The sequence below is a fragment of the Xiphophorus hellerii genome, chromosome 11 (genome assembly GCF_003331165.1).
Source record: "Xiphophorus hellerii strain 12219 chromosome 11, Xiphophorus_hellerii-4.1, whole genome shotgun sequence".
Taxonomy (NCBI): domain Eukaryota; kingdom Metazoa; phylum Chordata; class Actinopteri; order Cyprinodontiformes; family Poeciliidae; genus Xiphophorus; species Xiphophorus hellerii.
This window is the reverse complement of record NC_045682.1, coordinates 11,500,680-11,518,667: the sequence shown is the minus strand read 5'-3', so window position 1 is coordinate 11,518,667 and position 17,988 is coordinate 11,500,680. Positions and strand designations below refer to the sequence as shown.

At 37.8% G+C, this 17,988-nt stretch overlaps 3 protein-coding genes across 7 annotated transcripts; 2 read left to right on the top strand and 1 right to left on the bottom strand.

Annotated features, from left to right (window-relative positions):
• Positions 1–301: 301 nt before the first annotated feature.
• Positions 302–3,610, top strand: LOC116727954 (SH3 domain-containing kinase-binding protein 1). 4 transcript variants are annotated; one of them, XM_032575656.1, is made up of 7 exons: positions 302–457; positions 763–851; positions 940–1,034; positions 2,513–2,623; positions 2,715–2,923; positions 3,127–3,190; positions 3,289–3,610. In XM_032575656.1, the coding sequence occupies exons 2-7, from the start codon at positions 818–820 to the stop codon at positions 3,325–3,327; spliced, it is 552 nt and encodes a 183-aa protein (XP_032431547.1). In that variant the 5' UTR covers positions 302–457; positions 763–817; the 3' UTR covers positions 3,328–3,610. The 4 variants fall into 4 exon arrangements, with proteins under 4 accessions (XP_032431547.1, XP_032431546.1, XP_032431549.1 ...); XM_032575655.1 differs by having other exon boundaries at positions 304–457; positions 564–851; XM_032575658.1 differs by lacking the exons at positions 763–851; positions 940–1,034 and adding an exon at positions 564–708 and having other exon boundaries at positions 323–457.
• A 1,737-nt stretch (positions 3,611–5,347) lies between these two features.
• lipia (lipase, member Ia) lies at positions 5,348–10,760 on the bottom strand. Of its 2 annotated transcripts, none has more exons than XM_032575652.1 (11): positions 10,628–10,760; positions 10,102–10,181; positions 8,770–9,149; positions 8,561–8,669; positions 8,058–8,159; positions 7,858–7,947; positions 7,599–7,766; positions 7,389–7,478; positions 5,953–6,061; positions 5,681–5,854; positions 5,348–5,562 (listed from the first exon to the last, which is right to left on the bottom strand). In XM_032575652.1, exons 2-11 carry the CDS (start codon positions 10,157–10,159, stop codon positions 5,478–5,480), a joined length of 1,365 nt encoding a protein of 454 aa, XP_032431543.1. In that variant the 5' UTR covers positions 10,160–10,181; positions 10,628–10,760; the 3' UTR covers positions 5,348–5,477. The 2 variants fall into 2 exon arrangements, with proteins under 2 accessions (XP_032431543.1, XP_032431544.1); XM_032575653.1 differs by having other exon boundaries at positions 7,599–7,763.
• Positions 10,761–13,384: 2,624 nt separating this feature from the next.
• Positions 13,385–17,115, top strand: LOC116727953 (choline-phosphate cytidylyltransferase B-like). Its single transcript, XM_032575654.1, has 8 exons — positions 13,385–13,575; positions 14,381–14,480; positions 14,841–14,957; positions 15,611–15,762; positions 15,891–15,969; positions 16,057–16,199; positions 16,288–16,476; positions 16,786–17,115. The coding sequence occupies exons 1-8, from the start codon at positions 13,486–13,488 to the stop codon at positions 16,984–16,986; spliced, it is 1,071 nt and encodes a 356-aa protein (XP_032431545.1). The 5' UTR covers positions 13,385–13,485; the 3' UTR covers positions 16,987–17,115.
• Positions 17,116–17,988: the final 873 nt, after the last annotated feature.

The following is a 17,988-nucleotide window of genomic DNA, read 5'->3' as shown; positions in this document are numbered from 1 at the left end:
TGACCGTTTCTCACTTTCTGCAAATAAAAGCTAAATTTTTGCTTGGAATTTCAGAGACATGTTGTTAGTAGTTCATAGAATAAAAGAACAATGTTCATTTCACATGCTTTTTGCATTTCCCTGAAAAATAGAACTGCAGTTTCAGTACATTCTAAACCACATAACAAAATAGCCTCTTAAGATTTTTAGGGGAAAAAATTAGTGTCAGGATCTCTAGAATAGAATCTAATCATCACTGTTGATACTTTCTTCTCTTTGGATCAGTCTCTCAGTCTGTGGGAGCCATTGCCCCCAACGCCACCCATCCCCTTCTTCCCCCTATCCCATATTTGTTGTCCTGCTCTAAACTTAGCTGTGACAGAACCACTCCTCATCACAACATGCATTGGAGTACAAAAGATTGGATCAAGTTTCCTCAGATGCTGCTGTATATCAGTCGTGACGCAGTAAAAATAAGGTGAGTGTGTGCTCAGGGTTCTTCATTGCTCTCACTGACTGTTTAGCTCAATTAGTTTGAAATTCGTGTCTGTGTTAAAGCCAACGTTTGTTACTCATCTGTTCAGCCTTGTGGTATGAGGAACAGCTGCTTCTACAGTCACACCGGCATTTAGATTCTACTACTCTGATGAACTAATGGTCCCAAATGGAGTTGTTTACCCTTTAGTGGACTGGGAAGAATTTCTACTTCCAAGAAACATCAAACTTGACGTGAGACTGCACTGATTTCTGCATGTTTTTTCTCTGCTCACTCGCTCTCACCTGTCATTTGGAGATGTAGTCCAGCCATGCTTTTTTTCTGCTTGTGCTCAACTGTGATATGATGGGCAGCTATAACTCAGCGCTCATTCCTGGTAAGCCATGCAGCTATGTACTGTGAAAAATTTTAAATACTTTCTCTTCAAGGAGAGTTTTATTATTTGTCCTCTGTTTCTCTCAAAGACACAGAAGAGTTTGATTCCATTGTATGGTCGAGTCTGAACGAGCAGAGCGCTCCTGCTGCAGATGAGACGCTACAGTCAGAGCTCCATTCTCTGGGAAGTATAAAATTAAGACAAGTGTTTGCGTTGTGCTGCAACGCCTCTCTCAAAACTTGGAGCCCTGTTTGAAAAGTGTGTCTGGTGTGTTTGTGTTCCCCCTGTCCTTGGGATAAATTTAGCTTTCCTGAGCCACCTCATACACACACAGACATGTATTGCAGCTGAAGATATCTACTTTTGCTCCTTACTTGTGACAAAGGCATTTACTCCCCCAGTAACAGATGAGTTCTGTCACAGGAATTAATAACTTGACCAGAATCAAAATCCTCTTCAGCGACTTTATTGAAGACAAACTATAACAATGTATCTTCAGTTTGGATTAAGTAATTATTGGTTGTCTTAAAGTGGTGTGAGAGGCTTTTAAAAAAATCACTCTGAGCACAATCTCAGACATGAAATCCAACTTTTATTTTGAGTACAATTGTTAGGTAAGGGAAAAATCAGACATTAAGGATTGTTTTAAACAAGACTACTACACTTATTTGCACCTCTGCTGGTAATACTGGTATTACTCTTTTGTAAAATTTTAACATAGATATGTTTGTGACGGTAGGAAGGAAGAAGCTTTCTCCTGTTATACCTCCCAAAATAAGTTGGCATTTACTGGTTTTAGTACCTTTTTCTTTACTTCTATTATAGTGATATGTGTTTCTTTAAAGATGCTGTCATACTGTTTCTCATCTTCCTGTGTGTCGGTGTGCTGAAAAATGCATGACATGAGGATCTAAATTGATTGTGTCCAAGTTGTTTGCACTGCAGGGCCATAATTACCAAGTTGATAGTAATCAGCAGCTATATTTTATTGTAATTAAAAACACAAATGAATTCATTTTGAATTCTTTCCCTTTTTGCTGCTCAGCAATAAATTAATAAAAAATATCATTGGATGTTTGTGGGCCTGCTTATTATGACATTAAAATGAAAGCAAGAAAACATGGCTAATGAAAGTGGTAGTTATTATTGAATCAATTAGCTTAAGCATCCTGCATGCTGACGTGAGTGAAGAACCTGCGTAGCGTCAGATGTTTTGTATAGTGCAGTCGCAGTTAGGTGGATCTTGTTGCAGCACGCTCTACTGTCTTTCACATTTTGAAGACTGGCTGAGAAAAAATGTTTCTGCATTGGATACATATCTGTTTCCATTACATAGATGCTATGGGAACTGATAGTGGAGCCAACAATTGTGATTTAGTTAAATCCTTGCTTTCAATACAAAGTGCTTGCAGCAACAAACACTTTGTATTGCCTTTTTGCTGAAAATGTGCTATATAAATAAAATTACCTTTTACCTACCTTTACCTTCATAGTGTATGATTCCAGCTGAAGGCAAGTAAAGGATTTTTTATTTTTATTTTCAGACTTCCTGTGGTATCAACCGTCTAATTTATTTTGAAGCATTTTACACAGTCAGATGGGCAAATAATCATGGAAGCTGTTATATGTGGCAGAAAACTCAAACTGGACTTTATTTACAGGTAACGTTTATGATTGAGAAGGAAAGAAGAGAAAACCAAAGTGAAGGAATGAATTCTTCAGCAAATGAAGAGAGCACTCAGGAAACAAGTCAGAATTGTTCCCCCCTTCAAGTGAGTCTTAATGGGAAACTGATTATTGATAACTGGTGACACAGACTGGAAAATTAGGAGTAATTTTAATTTGACATTTTCTGTCCCGTAGGCTGCAGCCAAGAATATGTCAAAGGAGTCTTTCTCCTCGCTGCTGCCGAAGGCTCTCTCTGCTGTGCTAAATGCAGCAGTGCCCCCAACCCTCAACTCAGATCCCCGACCAAGAAGCCCAGAGAAAAATATCAAGCCAAATGTAGAACAGCTGCAGGCCGAGTTAAAAGACCTCAGGGACCAGTTTGAACAGATGAAGAGTCGACACAAGTAGGACTAAACAATTTTTACAGGCATTTTGGCAATTTAACCTCTTCAATTTACTTTGATGCAAATGTTACCTTAACAGTTAGCAGTAAGCTTAAGTAATGCACTGTATTTCTTAGTTACATATATTTATTGTCAAGTGCTCAGAACAACATACATTTTAATCGTTTTTGAAATTCATTTAAAAAAAAACCCATTTGTTTCAGCAAAGAAATTAAGCTGCTGATGAATGAGCTTGATGAGGAGAAGAGGATTCGCTTAACTTTACAGGTAGAAGTACATTTAGTCTGTAAATAGTTTCTTTAATGAAACTGAGATTAGGTTTGAAGTAATAGCATCTGATATCTGTTACTGTGTCTTTGATTAAGATGGAAATCCAGCGGATGAAGAAGCACATGTTGAAATGAACAAGAAGGACTGGATCAAGGGCAAGGGTTTCTGTTGTTACATATGCTTTATGTAACTTTGTAAAGAAACTGAACATGAAAATAATCCTTTTCATGCTTTTTTAAAAGGAAAATGGACAGTTTATTATTAAAAGTATCTGTGAGGTGGTTGATTCACTCAAGTCTCAGTTAGGCAGTTGAATAAGATTACAAAGTGCCTATAAAACACTGAGTCATTGCTGAAATGTCTCAATCCAGTCCCAGGAATCTAGGTGGTGTCCAAATAAAGGCTTTAAAAAATTGATTGGAATCATAATCCCTGGCTAAAGTCAACTCCCAGATTGCTTCATGGCTACGTTTTGACCAGCTGAAACTGGATCGAAATATGTTACAACCAAAACATTATCAAGTCATATTAAACCAGAGAATAAACATGCTAGTGTTAGCCTAACATTTTACCAAACTGGGAGCAAGGGATAACTTTAATGAAGACAGTAGGCAAACTAATTTTAAATGTAAGCATGTTTTAGGTGGGAAGCGGTCAGAAGACTGAAGTAGCTTTTCATGCTGGTTAACTCTATGTTGGATTTGCCTAGTGAGGCTGTCCTCCAGAAATTCCTGTCTGGAAAAAAAATATGTTACTCAAGAAAATGGCAGAAAGTGCCACTAAAGTGGGACACAAAAGCTGCTGGATATTTATGCACACGTACAATTTTGATTTTCTTTACCTGAGTGTATATTTGGCACAAAAATTAGGAAATTTTGTGTCCACTTTAAATATTTCTTTGTTTTTTCACACTGATTCTCATCCTACAAACTGAGTTTTTGGGTTGACTCTGACAGACATATTGGGGACAATCTCAATGCAGAGAGATTTTACAATATAAGCAGTGACAATCCCATTTTAGGGAACAAATGTTATCCTACAATATGCCAATACTCACCTCCTGGGAGTGGGATTTATCAGAGGGGCAACATCCAAGATTTGAGAGTAGAAAGGATGGAATGGCCAGGCCACTTGTGGACAAAGTTGGGTAGAGTACCCACACACTGTACTTGAGTAAGGAGTAGCACTACTTAAACATATTTTTACTCAAGTAAAAGTAAAAGGTTTACTCAAGTAGTGAGTAATTAATCATACCGTGATATCATGTGATTCAATCAGATTACACAAACACATTGGTTGACCTGTGTATCAAATACTGGCTGAAAAATTCAATACCATCCCACAGCAGTGTGTGATCAAACTGGTGACTAGGCTAGAGAGGGTTATGCATGTTTTTCCTTTTTTTAAAATTGTTACAAGATAAAAATAATTCAGGAAACACACATTTCCTAGTTATCAGTCAATGTTTGATCTGAAATGGCTCAAATTGGTTTTGGGGACAAAAAGTCTTGATTAGGACTTTCATTCCAGGAAGTATTCAAGTTTGGGCACATTTATCTAAAGCAAGTTGCATGATACATTTGTCTTTTGGGCTGAACCTGAGCAGTTCACTTATTTCTTTGCTAATGTAACCAATGTTGTGATGTGAGGAAGGTGCTTATTATATTTTTGTTTGCAGCAAGAACAAGTAAATGTGTTCATTCAAACACAGGATTTTTTTTTTGCCATCATAAGATGAAACAGAGAAAGTTCTGAAGTTAAACCAGTACTGATGGAGAAGAAGTTGGACTGAAATAGTCTTTCTGATGCGCTACCAGCAGCTCATCTGTCCATCAGTGTCAGTCAGTGGCATCCTAATACAAAGTTATAATCCTGGTGAAGTTATCAAAGGCAGACATATGAAACGAAGAAACATTTAGTTAATATAAAATATAATAAAAAAATTAGAAATAAAACTCAGAGGCCAGATATTTTTAGTGAGAAAATAAAAATGTATTTAGTTTGACTTTTTAAAAGTGAAACATAACTGTAGTCCAGTTTTTCTTTATATAAAATATTTATACACACCCTATACAACTATGTACCAATTTTTTCTTTGAAACAAATATACAGTTTTCAGAATATGTCACATTTCATTTAAAAAATTTTTTTTTAGAAAACTTGACTGACCAAGTGGTGCCTTTTCATTTGGGATCCTTATTAATTTTCCAACCAGTCCTAAAGAAACTGAGGACCCAGAGGACTCTTCCTCATGAAAGTTATTTATTGAGGGTTCAGCCTGATTTCAGGACGGGGTTTCTTCACATGGAATAGGCCTGAATGTGAACTCTTTCTTATTAACAAGAAGAATGTCGTAACGACAAAGAGGCCTGCAAGATAAAAAAAAAAGAGAAAAGAATCTGCTGTGAATTTGGAGACAAACGTAAAACATACTTTTTTTTGAACGGACACAGTTAAAATGATGTAAAATCTGTAAATGTTGCCTACTTCTTTTTGAGATCCAGGGGTGTGAAACGGATTCTCAGGACCCGAAGCTTGCGTTTGGAATTACACCCCATTCCAGCGTAGTATTTGAGAGAGACATTTTTCACTGACTGAATGTTTCTATCAAACATAGCAAGCATTGTGATCTCTGTGTCCTTCATGAACTGTATTGCTTTACTGGTTAAAAAGAAAGAAATAAACACACAGACATATGAAGTTATGGAGGAATACTTGATTTTTGGGCAGCACTGGGAGTATGAAAAAAGAGGTCTTACTGTTCAATGATTGCTACTGTTTCATTGACACTGTCATTGATTTTAATTTCCATGTATCCCTTCTGAGCCTTCTGATTCCAAATCATCACATCTACTCTGTAGTTTGTCACTGAAAGAGCAGAACATATTTATGCAAAATTATTTCAAAAACTAAATTCCTTTTTTTGTTGACATTTTGCTGTAGTACTCATGTCAAGGTTTATTTATTATGGACAACATCTGTGGAGAGTGGAAACATACAATGCTGCTGTCAGAAAAGCAGTCATCAAGAAAATTTTGCTTAGTTTGTTTTTCTGTTCTATGTTGTGGAAAATGCAAAAAAAAACTACATTTATTGCAGAAAATCCATACATCTTTTTGTGATTGTCGTTTTGCTGCTTTCAGCAATGTGCAGGAATGTGCAGGAACATTAAAATGCCTTTCTGCTGTTGATAAAAGTCTTTGTGCTACCACTAGGTGGGGACACAAACAAAATCATGCAGAATCAAATCAGATTTTTTTATAAGAGGGTGCATCGCAGTAAATTAGAATGCATTTGAAAAATCTAATGTTTATCATTCCTCACAGAGTGATGTATTTAAAATGCTTATTTATTCCCAGTTTGATGGTTGTGGCTTAAAGAAAGTCAAAATTTTGTTTCTTAGAAAATGTGTATCTAATGTAAAATAGTCACAAGAATTTGAGTACAAAACTGGTATAGCATGGTCTTTGTACATGGATATGGAAAACTGCTGAATTGAGGATTGCCCAGCAAACATTTAATGTAACCCTCCACAGTAAAGGTAGGTCACCAAGGGTCATTGCTAAAGAAATTGCTTACAGAATTAAGTATACAGGCTTGACAATGTAGCGTGGTAAAAATCAGACCTTTGGTTTGTCAGAGGGTCTGGACCCTCAAATATTAAGAATCAATTAGAGGAGTGGGCTAAGAAAAGAAATGACTGGACTCTTACTCAGTGATCCAGAGTCATTTTTTTACTTGATGGCAAAGTTTGCATTTCATTTGTAAAACTATTCCAGAGTCTGGGAGTGGAGCGGAGAAGCACAAACTTCAAGCTGGTTCAGGTCCTTTGTGAGGTTTCCACAGTCAGCGAGAATTTGTGGAGCCATATCTCCTGATATTGATTAATCAGTGAATCAATACCGGCTCAGCCATTTACCAAGTGATTTTAGAGCATGCCACACTTCCGTCTGCTGATATGCTGATTTGAGAAAAGGGATTCTTTTTATTAGCTGTAACCTGATAATATAAATGAACTCAAATAAACATAAATATACCTCTCTCTATTAAATATGATTATCCATTTTTGCTAAAAAAGCATTTTTCTGTGATATTCTAATGTACTGAGATGCACCCCTTTCATATATATACAGTATATGATAAAGCATTGTTTTCCATAACGCTAGTTATTCTGCTAAGTAGTAAAATTACTTACAACAATATGGAGAGTCTGAATTTGTGTTAAAGTAGTACTTTCTTTGGCTCAGTCGATTGAGGACATCCTTCCACCGTATAACATCATAGCCTGATTTGAGTACAAACATATGCATCAGTCTAAATGTTAGGCAAGGTGTGCATACACTGTCATGTATCAGTACAGCAATAGAAGAACATAGGTAGTAAGTTAATCAATAAAACCACCAACCAAAGACAGGACAACCAGCTTCACCAAAGCGATCACAGCTCATGCATCTTCCATCCAGAAAATCTTCATAGGAGGAACAGGGGAATGCTGGACTGGGGCATGCCTCATTTATAGTGTCCATGAAAAGCAACACAGACCTCTGGTGGTCACATTTGAAGTAGCCACCTGCTGTTTAAGGGTTAATGAATGGAAATATTGTCATTGTAAAATGACAGCTCACTGTACAGCAGCACATGTTGGCTAGTCCCTCAAACCTTACGTGATAGCACAGTCTTCGGACAGCCAGGCTGGTCTGTTCCTCCATTAGCATAGAAATCAATGTGGCCCAATGGTGCCCTGAAGCCCAGAACTGAAAACCAATAGGACATATAACACATATAAACATCACTATAAAGATACATTTGAAAAAAACAAACAAACATCACTTAAGATTTTAAAGCAACTATTAAACCAGCTGACAATCAATGTCTGTGTGCAGCGCGTCGACAAACTGAGCGTCTGTCGGGTCCAGTCGCATTTCTGGAGGTTTGCCAGTGAACGTAGGTCCGGCAGGATCAAGAGCTGCAAAGATCACATCAGTACAAAGCAGACAGAAAATAGTGTAGAGGTCAGTTGATGTTTAAATTGATGGGAGAAGTAAATGTACAAACTATGTACAGTATATTTCACCAAAACAGGCTGTACCATTGTAGTACAGGTTCTTCTTCAGAAACACATGCATACTATGAATCTATCTATCAGGACTTCAGTCTAAAGGCTTGAGATTCTGAAAAACGTGCATTAAAGATTACCTACAGAAGGGAATTTACCTGTCTCATTCATTTAGCTCTTAAAACTCAGTTGTTGCAACTAAGATTGCAACCAGATTGTTTGCAGGTTTTGTTTTCACTTCATCTTGGCTCGTGTTTATCTCACCCTGAATCAAAGTGGCATAAAATCATGTAGTAACATGTAAAACGTACCTGTTATTCTTCCGATTGAGCTGTTCAGATTTGCTCCCACAAAACCGGAAATGTGGGCTCCAAGACTGACTCCAATCATGTGAATCGCACTTAGAGAAGTGCCGTGCTCCTGAAACAGAGTTTTTAGAAAAGTTCCACAAAACTGTCAAGGATGTTGTTCTCTCCAGGCACAGCGGATTTGGTTATAGAGGATCAGAGACACTTTGTACCTGCATCATTTTAATGAAAGCTGTGAGGTTGTCTGCCACTTTGTATGTTTTCTCAACCACCTTAAAATAATTAACATTAGTAGCTCCATAGTTCCAGTCCACTACCACAACATTCATGTCTTGCCTGGCCAACAGCCACTTTGTGAAGTTGCTCAACCACAACGGGGGAGATCCTGTGGGCCGATAGCCATGGATGATGAAGGTGGTGGGGTTGGACATGTTAAACTCGGGATGCTCTGCCAGCTTGGTGTGGGACAGGACCACACCACACCTGTCATTGTCCCTAGTGTAAAGCAGCAGCCTGATTCTGAGGCTTGTGCCAATGATGGCATGAGATAAGTCTAGATCTGTGAATTCCTCACATCTTTGGTTTGGGGATCCTAGTAAAAACAAACAAAAAAAAATAAAGAAGATAAGTTATTATTTCAGGACATTGTGATATGTTCGATTTCATACATCAGCTAAGTAGTAGCTACGTAGTAACTCCACATTGTTGTGGCACCATCATAGATTGTTTTTTAGTAGAGTCCGGGAAGCTGGTTAGAAATGTTGGATGCTACAGATTTGACTAGAGGTACTTCTTTCAGCAGCAAAACAAGATAATCATATAATGGGGATACAAATGCATGTCACAGTTTTCAGATTTTTCATGGTAAAAATTCTGTCATACATCTCTGCTTATTTTTCACATATACTACTTTGTATTGGGTTATAAAGAAATGTCACAGTAAAATACACAAACGTGTGTAGTTGCAATGTGAACAGATGAGAACAACCCAAGAAGTGTGAATATTTTAATTAGAAGTAGCTGTAGGCATCACTACTTCTGCCCTGGATAACAATTCATGTACTGCAACAAACTAACAGCATAAGCCTCAACACACTAACAGAGCAAAGGGCATAAAACTAAAGCCGTGGGAAAGAGCTGACAAAAGATACAGATTCTACTAGAAGTGACTAAAATATTTATATTAGTGGTTTTCTCGTTGGCCTTTGCAAATGAACTTGCCTCTCCTTACTTGCTGAGACAGAACAAAAGGCAGGACAGTTGGGAACTTTTAGTCACATCGTCAGCTATCTTGCGCAACAGTAGTACGACTCTTTTTTTATGTAATTCCCCGGAAAGTGAGCTGTACAACCACAAGCCTATTGCAATAAAAAAGAACATTTTTCTCAAGAAATCTCAGTTCCACAGCTATGGTTGGCTTAACTTGTGATACAGTTAAGGTCAAAAATCAGCATGCGTGTGGTTTTGTGTTTAAATATCATCCACAGTCAAAGATATGATGCTAAGACTTGTGTTAATCATTTCTGCGTTATGTTTCATACTACCTTTGCATAGTTGAACTGTTATCAGCAGGAAAGGTGTCAGACAAGACCACAGAAACATGTTCAGCTGCAGCAAGTGAAATCTAGAAAGATAAAGACGTTGATATTAAAATAACCTGATAAAAACAACTTCAGCATAACTGGGTATTTAATTTATCATAAAACCACAACTGTTGTGTAAGTGATTGCTTTATCCTCTCAGATAGACACAGAGGGAAGGCAGGAGCTGTCTTTCTTATCTAAGTACTCCTTCATGTAATTAAAGCAAGGACAGGAACATAAAATGTATTACTTATTTACAGTGGAAGTGAAGCTTAGGCAACCTAAGGACAAATAAATCAGTTTAATTAACAGTCTCCACCCACAGTGATCATCGCAGCCAATGACTGAGAAACTGACAGCTTCAGTTTCTCCTGCCTGTATTCCCTGGCTTTTAAAACACTGGTTTTCTCACCAACAACTGACACCACATATTTAGTAGCTATTCCTTGATTAATTTCTGATGGGAAGTGTTGTTTTTAAGCCTTACCTTTAGCTGTGGTGTTCTCTGGAGAGCTGTGCCAAAGGTCCAGAGGTTCAGAGTGCTGCTCTGTTTTGATCTCCATATATTTGAAAAGCATTTATTCCAGGAAGTGAGAGGTGGAATAGTAGAGCAATGCTCCCGCCTGGCAACTTGTCTCAGACATAACCACTCCCCTTTCCTAGGGTTATTATGCTCAAAGGTGAAAAAATACCTATGAAGTCAGTTTTGGTTTAAACTGGTTCTGTGAGTGGTTTTATAGGTTGTTTGCTTTTAGCTAAAATGATTCGAAGCCGCTCAAAGAAAAAAAAACCTAAAATACATTTATAAAACACATTTTATACAAAGCCAAAAATGAAACTGAAAATTATAGGGGCTTTCCAAAAGGCAGGGCTTCACTATACCAATATTATACTGTATTTAATTAATGTAAGAGTTTTCTCATAATTTGCTACATTACTGGCAATTACAGGTTAAACTTGCTTGAAAAACTGAATGACGCCTTTATGGTGTGCCAATCCTTTACTTGTCCTTCAGAAGGAATGTGGGGCAGCAAAAATGATTCACTCATGAATGGCACCTTTGGTAATGTACTACTTCTGTACGCACCTACGTTCAAAACCTAACACATAATGTAAAAATAACATGTAAAAAGTATCATTAAAACATTATTTCCAACATGTGTTGTGGTGCTAGTATTTGTAGTTTCCCTGCTTTACAAATTCTTTAAGGATTCCTGTTTTTCTTGAAAATCTCCCTTAGGAGATCCCCTAGACTGTGATTGTTTTTAAGCACACATCCCACTTCTTTGAAATAGGTTAGTTCCGAGACGGATCGTATGCTTACACAGATATTTTAGTGATTGTGATGGAGTATTTCTGCAATGAGTTCTGGATATAAGACAAGCTCATAAGAAGGAATGGAAATATCAGTCAGACACGACAGAGGATATGGAAATCCTCTCTGATGAATTAATTTATGAGGAGGTCCCAGAGGGACGTGGTAGCAACACCAGACATGCCAAAACACCAGCTACCAGTTGAAAGACTTGTCACTATAAATTGCTAGACCATACAAACAAAGATGTGCTCCAGCTGAATTGATATAACTCTACACCAAACATGGATTTAAGACATCTTGGAACTTTATTATATCAACAATACACTGAAAGCCTTCATGGAGAGCTCAATGAGACCATGGATAAATGCAGATGTTCAATGAAACTGGGGCCGATTTATCAGCGCACCCCCTACTACCGGCACAACCAGCTCAAAAGAAAAAAGAAAAGAAAAGATAGAACCCACTAATATCAAGACTAGAAAGTTCTATGATACAGACAAAAGGTTTCACCCAAACTCCAAAATCATAAAACAGCAGAAGGAGGAGGTCCAAAAACGAGTGAGTGCATCAGGTTGATGAACTGCTACATGAATGTCTTAGGAAGAAGAAATCCAGAGTGTAAGAAAAATAAGTATTAGGGACTTTACCATGCAACTCTACATTGTGTGCAACACTGAAAGATTGACAAAGTGTTGAGTAGTGCTACAAATTGTTGAAAGAGTCCTGGGGATAAACGCTGAGTGTGAGAGCTTGGCAGGAAGGCAAAGCATAATACATGTGCAATGATCAACTAGTTAGTACAGAAATATCTGTGTTGAATATAGGGTGGAGGTCCCCCACAGTCAAAGTGTAAGATGTTGCCATAAACTTGCAGAACCAGAAGTCTGTAAACTGGAGCTTGTTTTTGTAGACAAAGTAGGAAAAAAGGGTGGATGTAATCTCAAGGAACATTAAAAGCTTGAGAAATTCCAAGAGCTGAAACATGAATGAGGTTATAGAGGTTATTGAAAAGGCAACAGTGTAAACAGTGTTTATTGAAGGACTCAGAACTTTGATCCCTAAAAAGGGAAAATAGCTTCATTAGAAACCGGAGGCAATCTCTGAGACCTCAGTCCAAAAAAACACAATCACTGGAACAGCTCAAAAACTCTGCAACATCCTCAAGCTCCATGTCTCTAGAGGATCCAACCTTGTAACTAAGCCAACCTGGATAAGGTGAATGGAGAAAAAAAAAAAAAAATCTAAAAACGCCTGGCAGGTTTGTTGAATAATTGCTGTTGTATTTAGTTTCACCCATCTGTGCTCTGACCAGCTAGAATATGTGTTCAACATCATTTGAAGAGTTAACCTACCATCACACTCAGTACTTTGCATGTGGACAAAGAAGTTCAGTTTCAGCCTTATCTGACCAGAGCACCTCGTCATATTATGCATGAATTATTGCTACTGGTTGGTGAGACTGAACATTGTTTTATTGCTTACTTACTTACTGATGTGTCTCTTATGAAGAACATTTGCATTAAACTGAGACTATAATAAAAAGGGGACTTTGGAAGGCAAATACTGTCATATTCAATAAATTACAAAAGGTTCATTTATAACAGTAACTCAATTCACCAAGTAAAACATGTTGTTATTGAATATAATATTAATTCCACTTCACAGTTATGCATTTTTGCATTGACCCTTAAATGTGGAAAAGATTCCAAGACTATGACTTTTGCAAGGAATGCATTACCCAGCTGTAAAAATGTCTTAAACAGCTAGTACAAAGTGACACTACACACACAGAAAAAACATTTCTGTCAAAGGAAGACAGATCTGTATTGATTGCAAACACACTCTAGATTTCCGAATACCTTCAGCAGAGTGGCATGAACTTTGCTCACCCAGTTCTCTCGTCATCGGGGTCAGGCAGACTGATGGGATGTAAACTTAAAAAGACGCACAGGCTCAGAAATCTCCCATGTTGACTAGTCAGACCAGCAGAGAGGAGCAGCAGGCGAATTCACAGCGGAAGATCAGCAATGGCTAGAAGGAGACGAGGCCGAAGCAGCAACAACAACCAGCACAGAGAGACTCCGCAGAACCGTAGAGGAGGAGGAGGCCCACGCAAGGTAGATTTAGTCATGAAATCAGACAGACCAAACTTTTTTTATGCATGACAACTAAAAATGACCAATGTTCATATGAATAGCTTTTAGTATCAGAGACATAAATATAGACATATGTGTTGCTATTTGACTTGAAATATTACTTTGAATAAAATGCCGTTGCCATAATACATTGTTGTTGTAACTTTAAAGGAATGTAAAACTAATAAATGAAATAAACTGGTGAAGTTATCAATTAAATTTGTCACTTTTTTTTGTTGTCAGAAAAGTCCTTGCATGCAAGTATTTTTGTGTTCTATAATAGAAAATTTGAGGATTTATCTAGCACGTGTGGTTTCAGCGCTGAAACATGTTTAAGCCAATGTTTATACTGACTCTACACCCGGAGCAGAGGTTGAACCGGAGCAGAGGTTCAAAGTATATCTTACATCACAGTTGATAAAGGTGTAGATATGTGAACTTGCTCACAACACGAAGTCCATGCCAGGACAGAAACAGGGAGTAGAAATTTGTTGCTTCAGGACAGAGATTGAGGACTGTCCAGGAGATACTATAAAAGTTTATCTTGACTTTAATTTTTTTAATGTCAGCAGTAGAGGCAAATCCTAATCTGTCAATTTGCAGAACCTTTTCTGTCCCTTCACTATGTTTTTTCATAGTAACTGCTCCTTATACTCCTCCTTCCTATTCCAGATTGGCTTGCTTGTGACTTAGAAAAATACGTGTTTGGTATGACGTGCAGCAAGATAATTACTATCTAAGACAACGAGCATTTATATCATATTTCATATTATCTCTGTGTCCTCAGGCTCTGCGAGAACCAGCACCGTTTGCAAGACAAACAGGTTATGAGACAGAGATCCCACATGAAAAGCTGACTATTGCTCAAGCACGGAAGGGAACCCCAGGTTAGATTTGTATTTTTGCTGAAAACTGATGTCTTGAAACCAAAATTCAAGCAGCACTTGACGGTGGAAGCAAGAAGTAAGAGAAAGCAACAAACTGTTCAATGCTGTAATTTTATTGATTTACAAATCTACATATGGACTTCAGTATCAGTGGATTCTATCTGTGCTGCAATTTATCACGATATATGATTGTAACAGAAAAAAAGAGTGTCTGAAAGTCTTATCTCAGTTTCTGCTCACAATGTGAAAGTTCATGCCTCCATGTTGCTTTTTTGTAGCTATAAATACAGAAAAAAAGAGAGTCTGAAAGTCTTATCTCAGTTTCTGCTCACAATGTGCCTCCATGTTGCTTTTTTGTAGCTCAACGGCCGGTGAGAGTGTATGCTGATGGCATCTTTGATCTCTTCCATTCGGGACATGCTCGGGCCCTGATGCAAGCCAAAAATGTTTTCCCAAATACTTACCTGATAGTTGGAGGTGAAGACTAGAATTTTATTTGGAGGATATAAAATATACCTCTTAAAGGTTTTTATATTTACAATCTACACATTTACAATCTAAAACGTAAGGGTATTTTATTGGGATTTTATGTGATAGACTTACACAAAAGAGTGCATAACTGTGAAATGGAAGGAATATTGGACACCTAATTGTAACATAAAAATCTTAATTGTAGGTTTCAGCCACTCAGTTAACACTTTACCAGATTTGCAAATATGAAATTGTCACTCATTGATTCTTGCAACATTAACTTTTGACTCCCATTCAGTTTGTTAGAATGGAAAGTAATCTGAACAGCAGTTTTCCATGGTATGTTCAGAAGTTTGGATATTGTCAAACACTCCATCGAGTTTTCTAAACATGAACATGTCTACTTCGTAATTAGGCTCCTCTTTGTGTTGATCTATCACTTCAAAATCCCAGTAAAATACATCAAAGTTTACAATAAAAAGGTGAAAGAATGTGAAAAAGTTTAAGGGTTGTGATTACCTTTTGCTGCCTATCACCATAAATCCCAATCTAAATAAATGAAGCTTAGTCAAATTTTCAAAGATTAATTTATTTTAACACCAGTTTATATCTTTACAGTTTTAATATAAGACACTAAATGTATTTCTTTTTGTGACTAGTGTGCAGTGATGAACTCACCCACAAGTTGAAAGGCTACACTGTAATGACAGAGGACGAGCGCTACGAAGCACTCAGGCACTGTCGTTACGTTGACGAGGTGGTGCGAGATGCTCCTTGGACACTTACCCCAGAGTTCCTCAAGAAACACAAGGTCAAAGTTTGTGCTGTGGCAGGGAATACTATTATAGTATCAGACAGTTGCACAGAAATACACTAAATCATATCAAATAAAGATATGTGAGCTTAAGTAGTCCAAACACTCCCTTCTTCCACTGATAGATTGACTTTGTGGCCCATGATGACATTCCTTACACATCTGCTGGGTCAGAGGACGTTTATAAGGACATCAAAGAAGCAGGTAGAGATTAACAGAAATCAATGAAATCAGTGCAAGAGGTTACTTTTGTCACTTAACTAAAATACAGGATTTACTAATTCATATCAGGAATGTTTGTGGCCACTCAGAGGACAGAGGGTATCTCCACCTCTGATGTGATCACTCGAATTGTCCGGGACTATGACATCTACGTCCGCCGCAACCTGCAGAGAGGATACACAGCCCGTGAACTCAATGTGGGGTTTATTAAGGTAAAAAAAAATAAATAAATAAATCTTTCACATTAGATCATATGGCAATACCATAAACAAATGAACACTAATTTTTCTTTCCTGGCAGGAGAATAAGTATCGGCTTCAGAATCAGGTGGATAAGATGAAAGAGACTGTGCGAACGGTGGAGGAAAAGTCAAAGCACTTTGTGAACAGGGTGGAGGAGAAGAGCCAGGACCTGATCCACAAATGGGAGGAGAAGTCACGGGAATTCATTGGCAACTTCCTGGAACTTTTTGGACCAGATAGTACATGGGTAAGTTTTCTGAGTTTTAGGTCAAAAGTCACACAAAATGTCTGGTGAGAAAATATCTGGTAACAACACTGCTGCAAACGATTTAGGCACATTTCTGACTTCTGAGCTAAATTTGGTTTCATTTGAAATTCAGACTCTAAGGAAAGTATGGGGTCTTGAAATAAAGCAGCCGTGTTAGGTTGATTAAAAACATATTTTAATCACAAGGGATTCACACTATCAAGCTCTGCTTATACACAAATATCCTCTGAAATGCAGATTAATATCTGCACAAAATACAAAAACGAATTCTGTTTTTTCCTCTTAAAGCGTGCCATCCAGGAGCGCAGTGGCCGCATGCTCCAGGCCCTGTCACCCTACTCCTCACCGCGCGGCTCGCCCAGCAGCAGTCCGACCAGAAGACGTTCAGTTTCACCTGACTCACTCCCGCCCACTGCCTCTCCTCCTTCCTCCCCATCTTACCCCAAAAAGAGGAACCGCTCTTCTATCAAAGCGGCCTCAGGATATTAGTTATTATTCCTGGACATACTGTGTCTCAAATGTGGCATGTGTACAGATTGAGTCCCTTAATTTATTATTAGCGTGCTAAATTGCAAGCGAGATATCATATTGTACATAATAAAAAAATCCAAACCAAAATGCTATTTTTTGCTTACTTGGATCTATTTGCCTTTTGTCGTTCATCTTTGATTTAAAGGAGGGATATTATGCAAAATTGACTTTTTTGAGTTTTACATCATGTTATAATGTTACTCCGTCATCATAAACATACCTGAACTTAATTCTTTCATACATAATTGAGAAATCTCTACTGTGGCAGCCATTCGGGGGTGCTTAAACGGTAATATTTCCACAAAACTCTTCCTTGGAACTGACTCACAGAGCACCCCTCCCTCATGCCTTCCCCACACAGTTCCACCAGACGTCTAGCTGCTGGCCTTATCATATGAACTATTTCTCAGTCCAAGGCTTCTAAGAACTGTTGAAAATAGCTCAAAGGAACATTGTTGTGATGCCATGCTGAAAGCAGAGTACCAGAAAGCGTGAGCTTCTTAAAGAGATAGGCCAATTTCAATGCAGCAAGTCAAATTTCTTTGAAGTTGTCTTTGATATGTTGACATATTTTTATAACAACTTGTGGCAACAGTTACTTGATTATGCTTTAAAATTGCACCATGTGTCTGGAAAATACATAATATCCTCTTCCTCGAAAAGCTCTAGCAACTTCTTTCTAATAGAATTGACATTTTGACAATATGCAGTGTTAGAAATAAATGTATTCTTCGTCTTCGTTTCATTATTATTATTAAACTGTTTGCTTGCAACTCAATGGGTTCAATTTAAAGGGGCAGTATTATGTAAATTGACTTTTTTGAGCCTTACATCATGTTGTTATTCCTTCATCACAATCACACCTGGAGTGCTACCTTGATTCTTTCATGAATGCTTCCCATCTTCTGCCTCACAGAGCATGTATACAGGCATATTGTGCCTGGACAAGGCATAAAACTG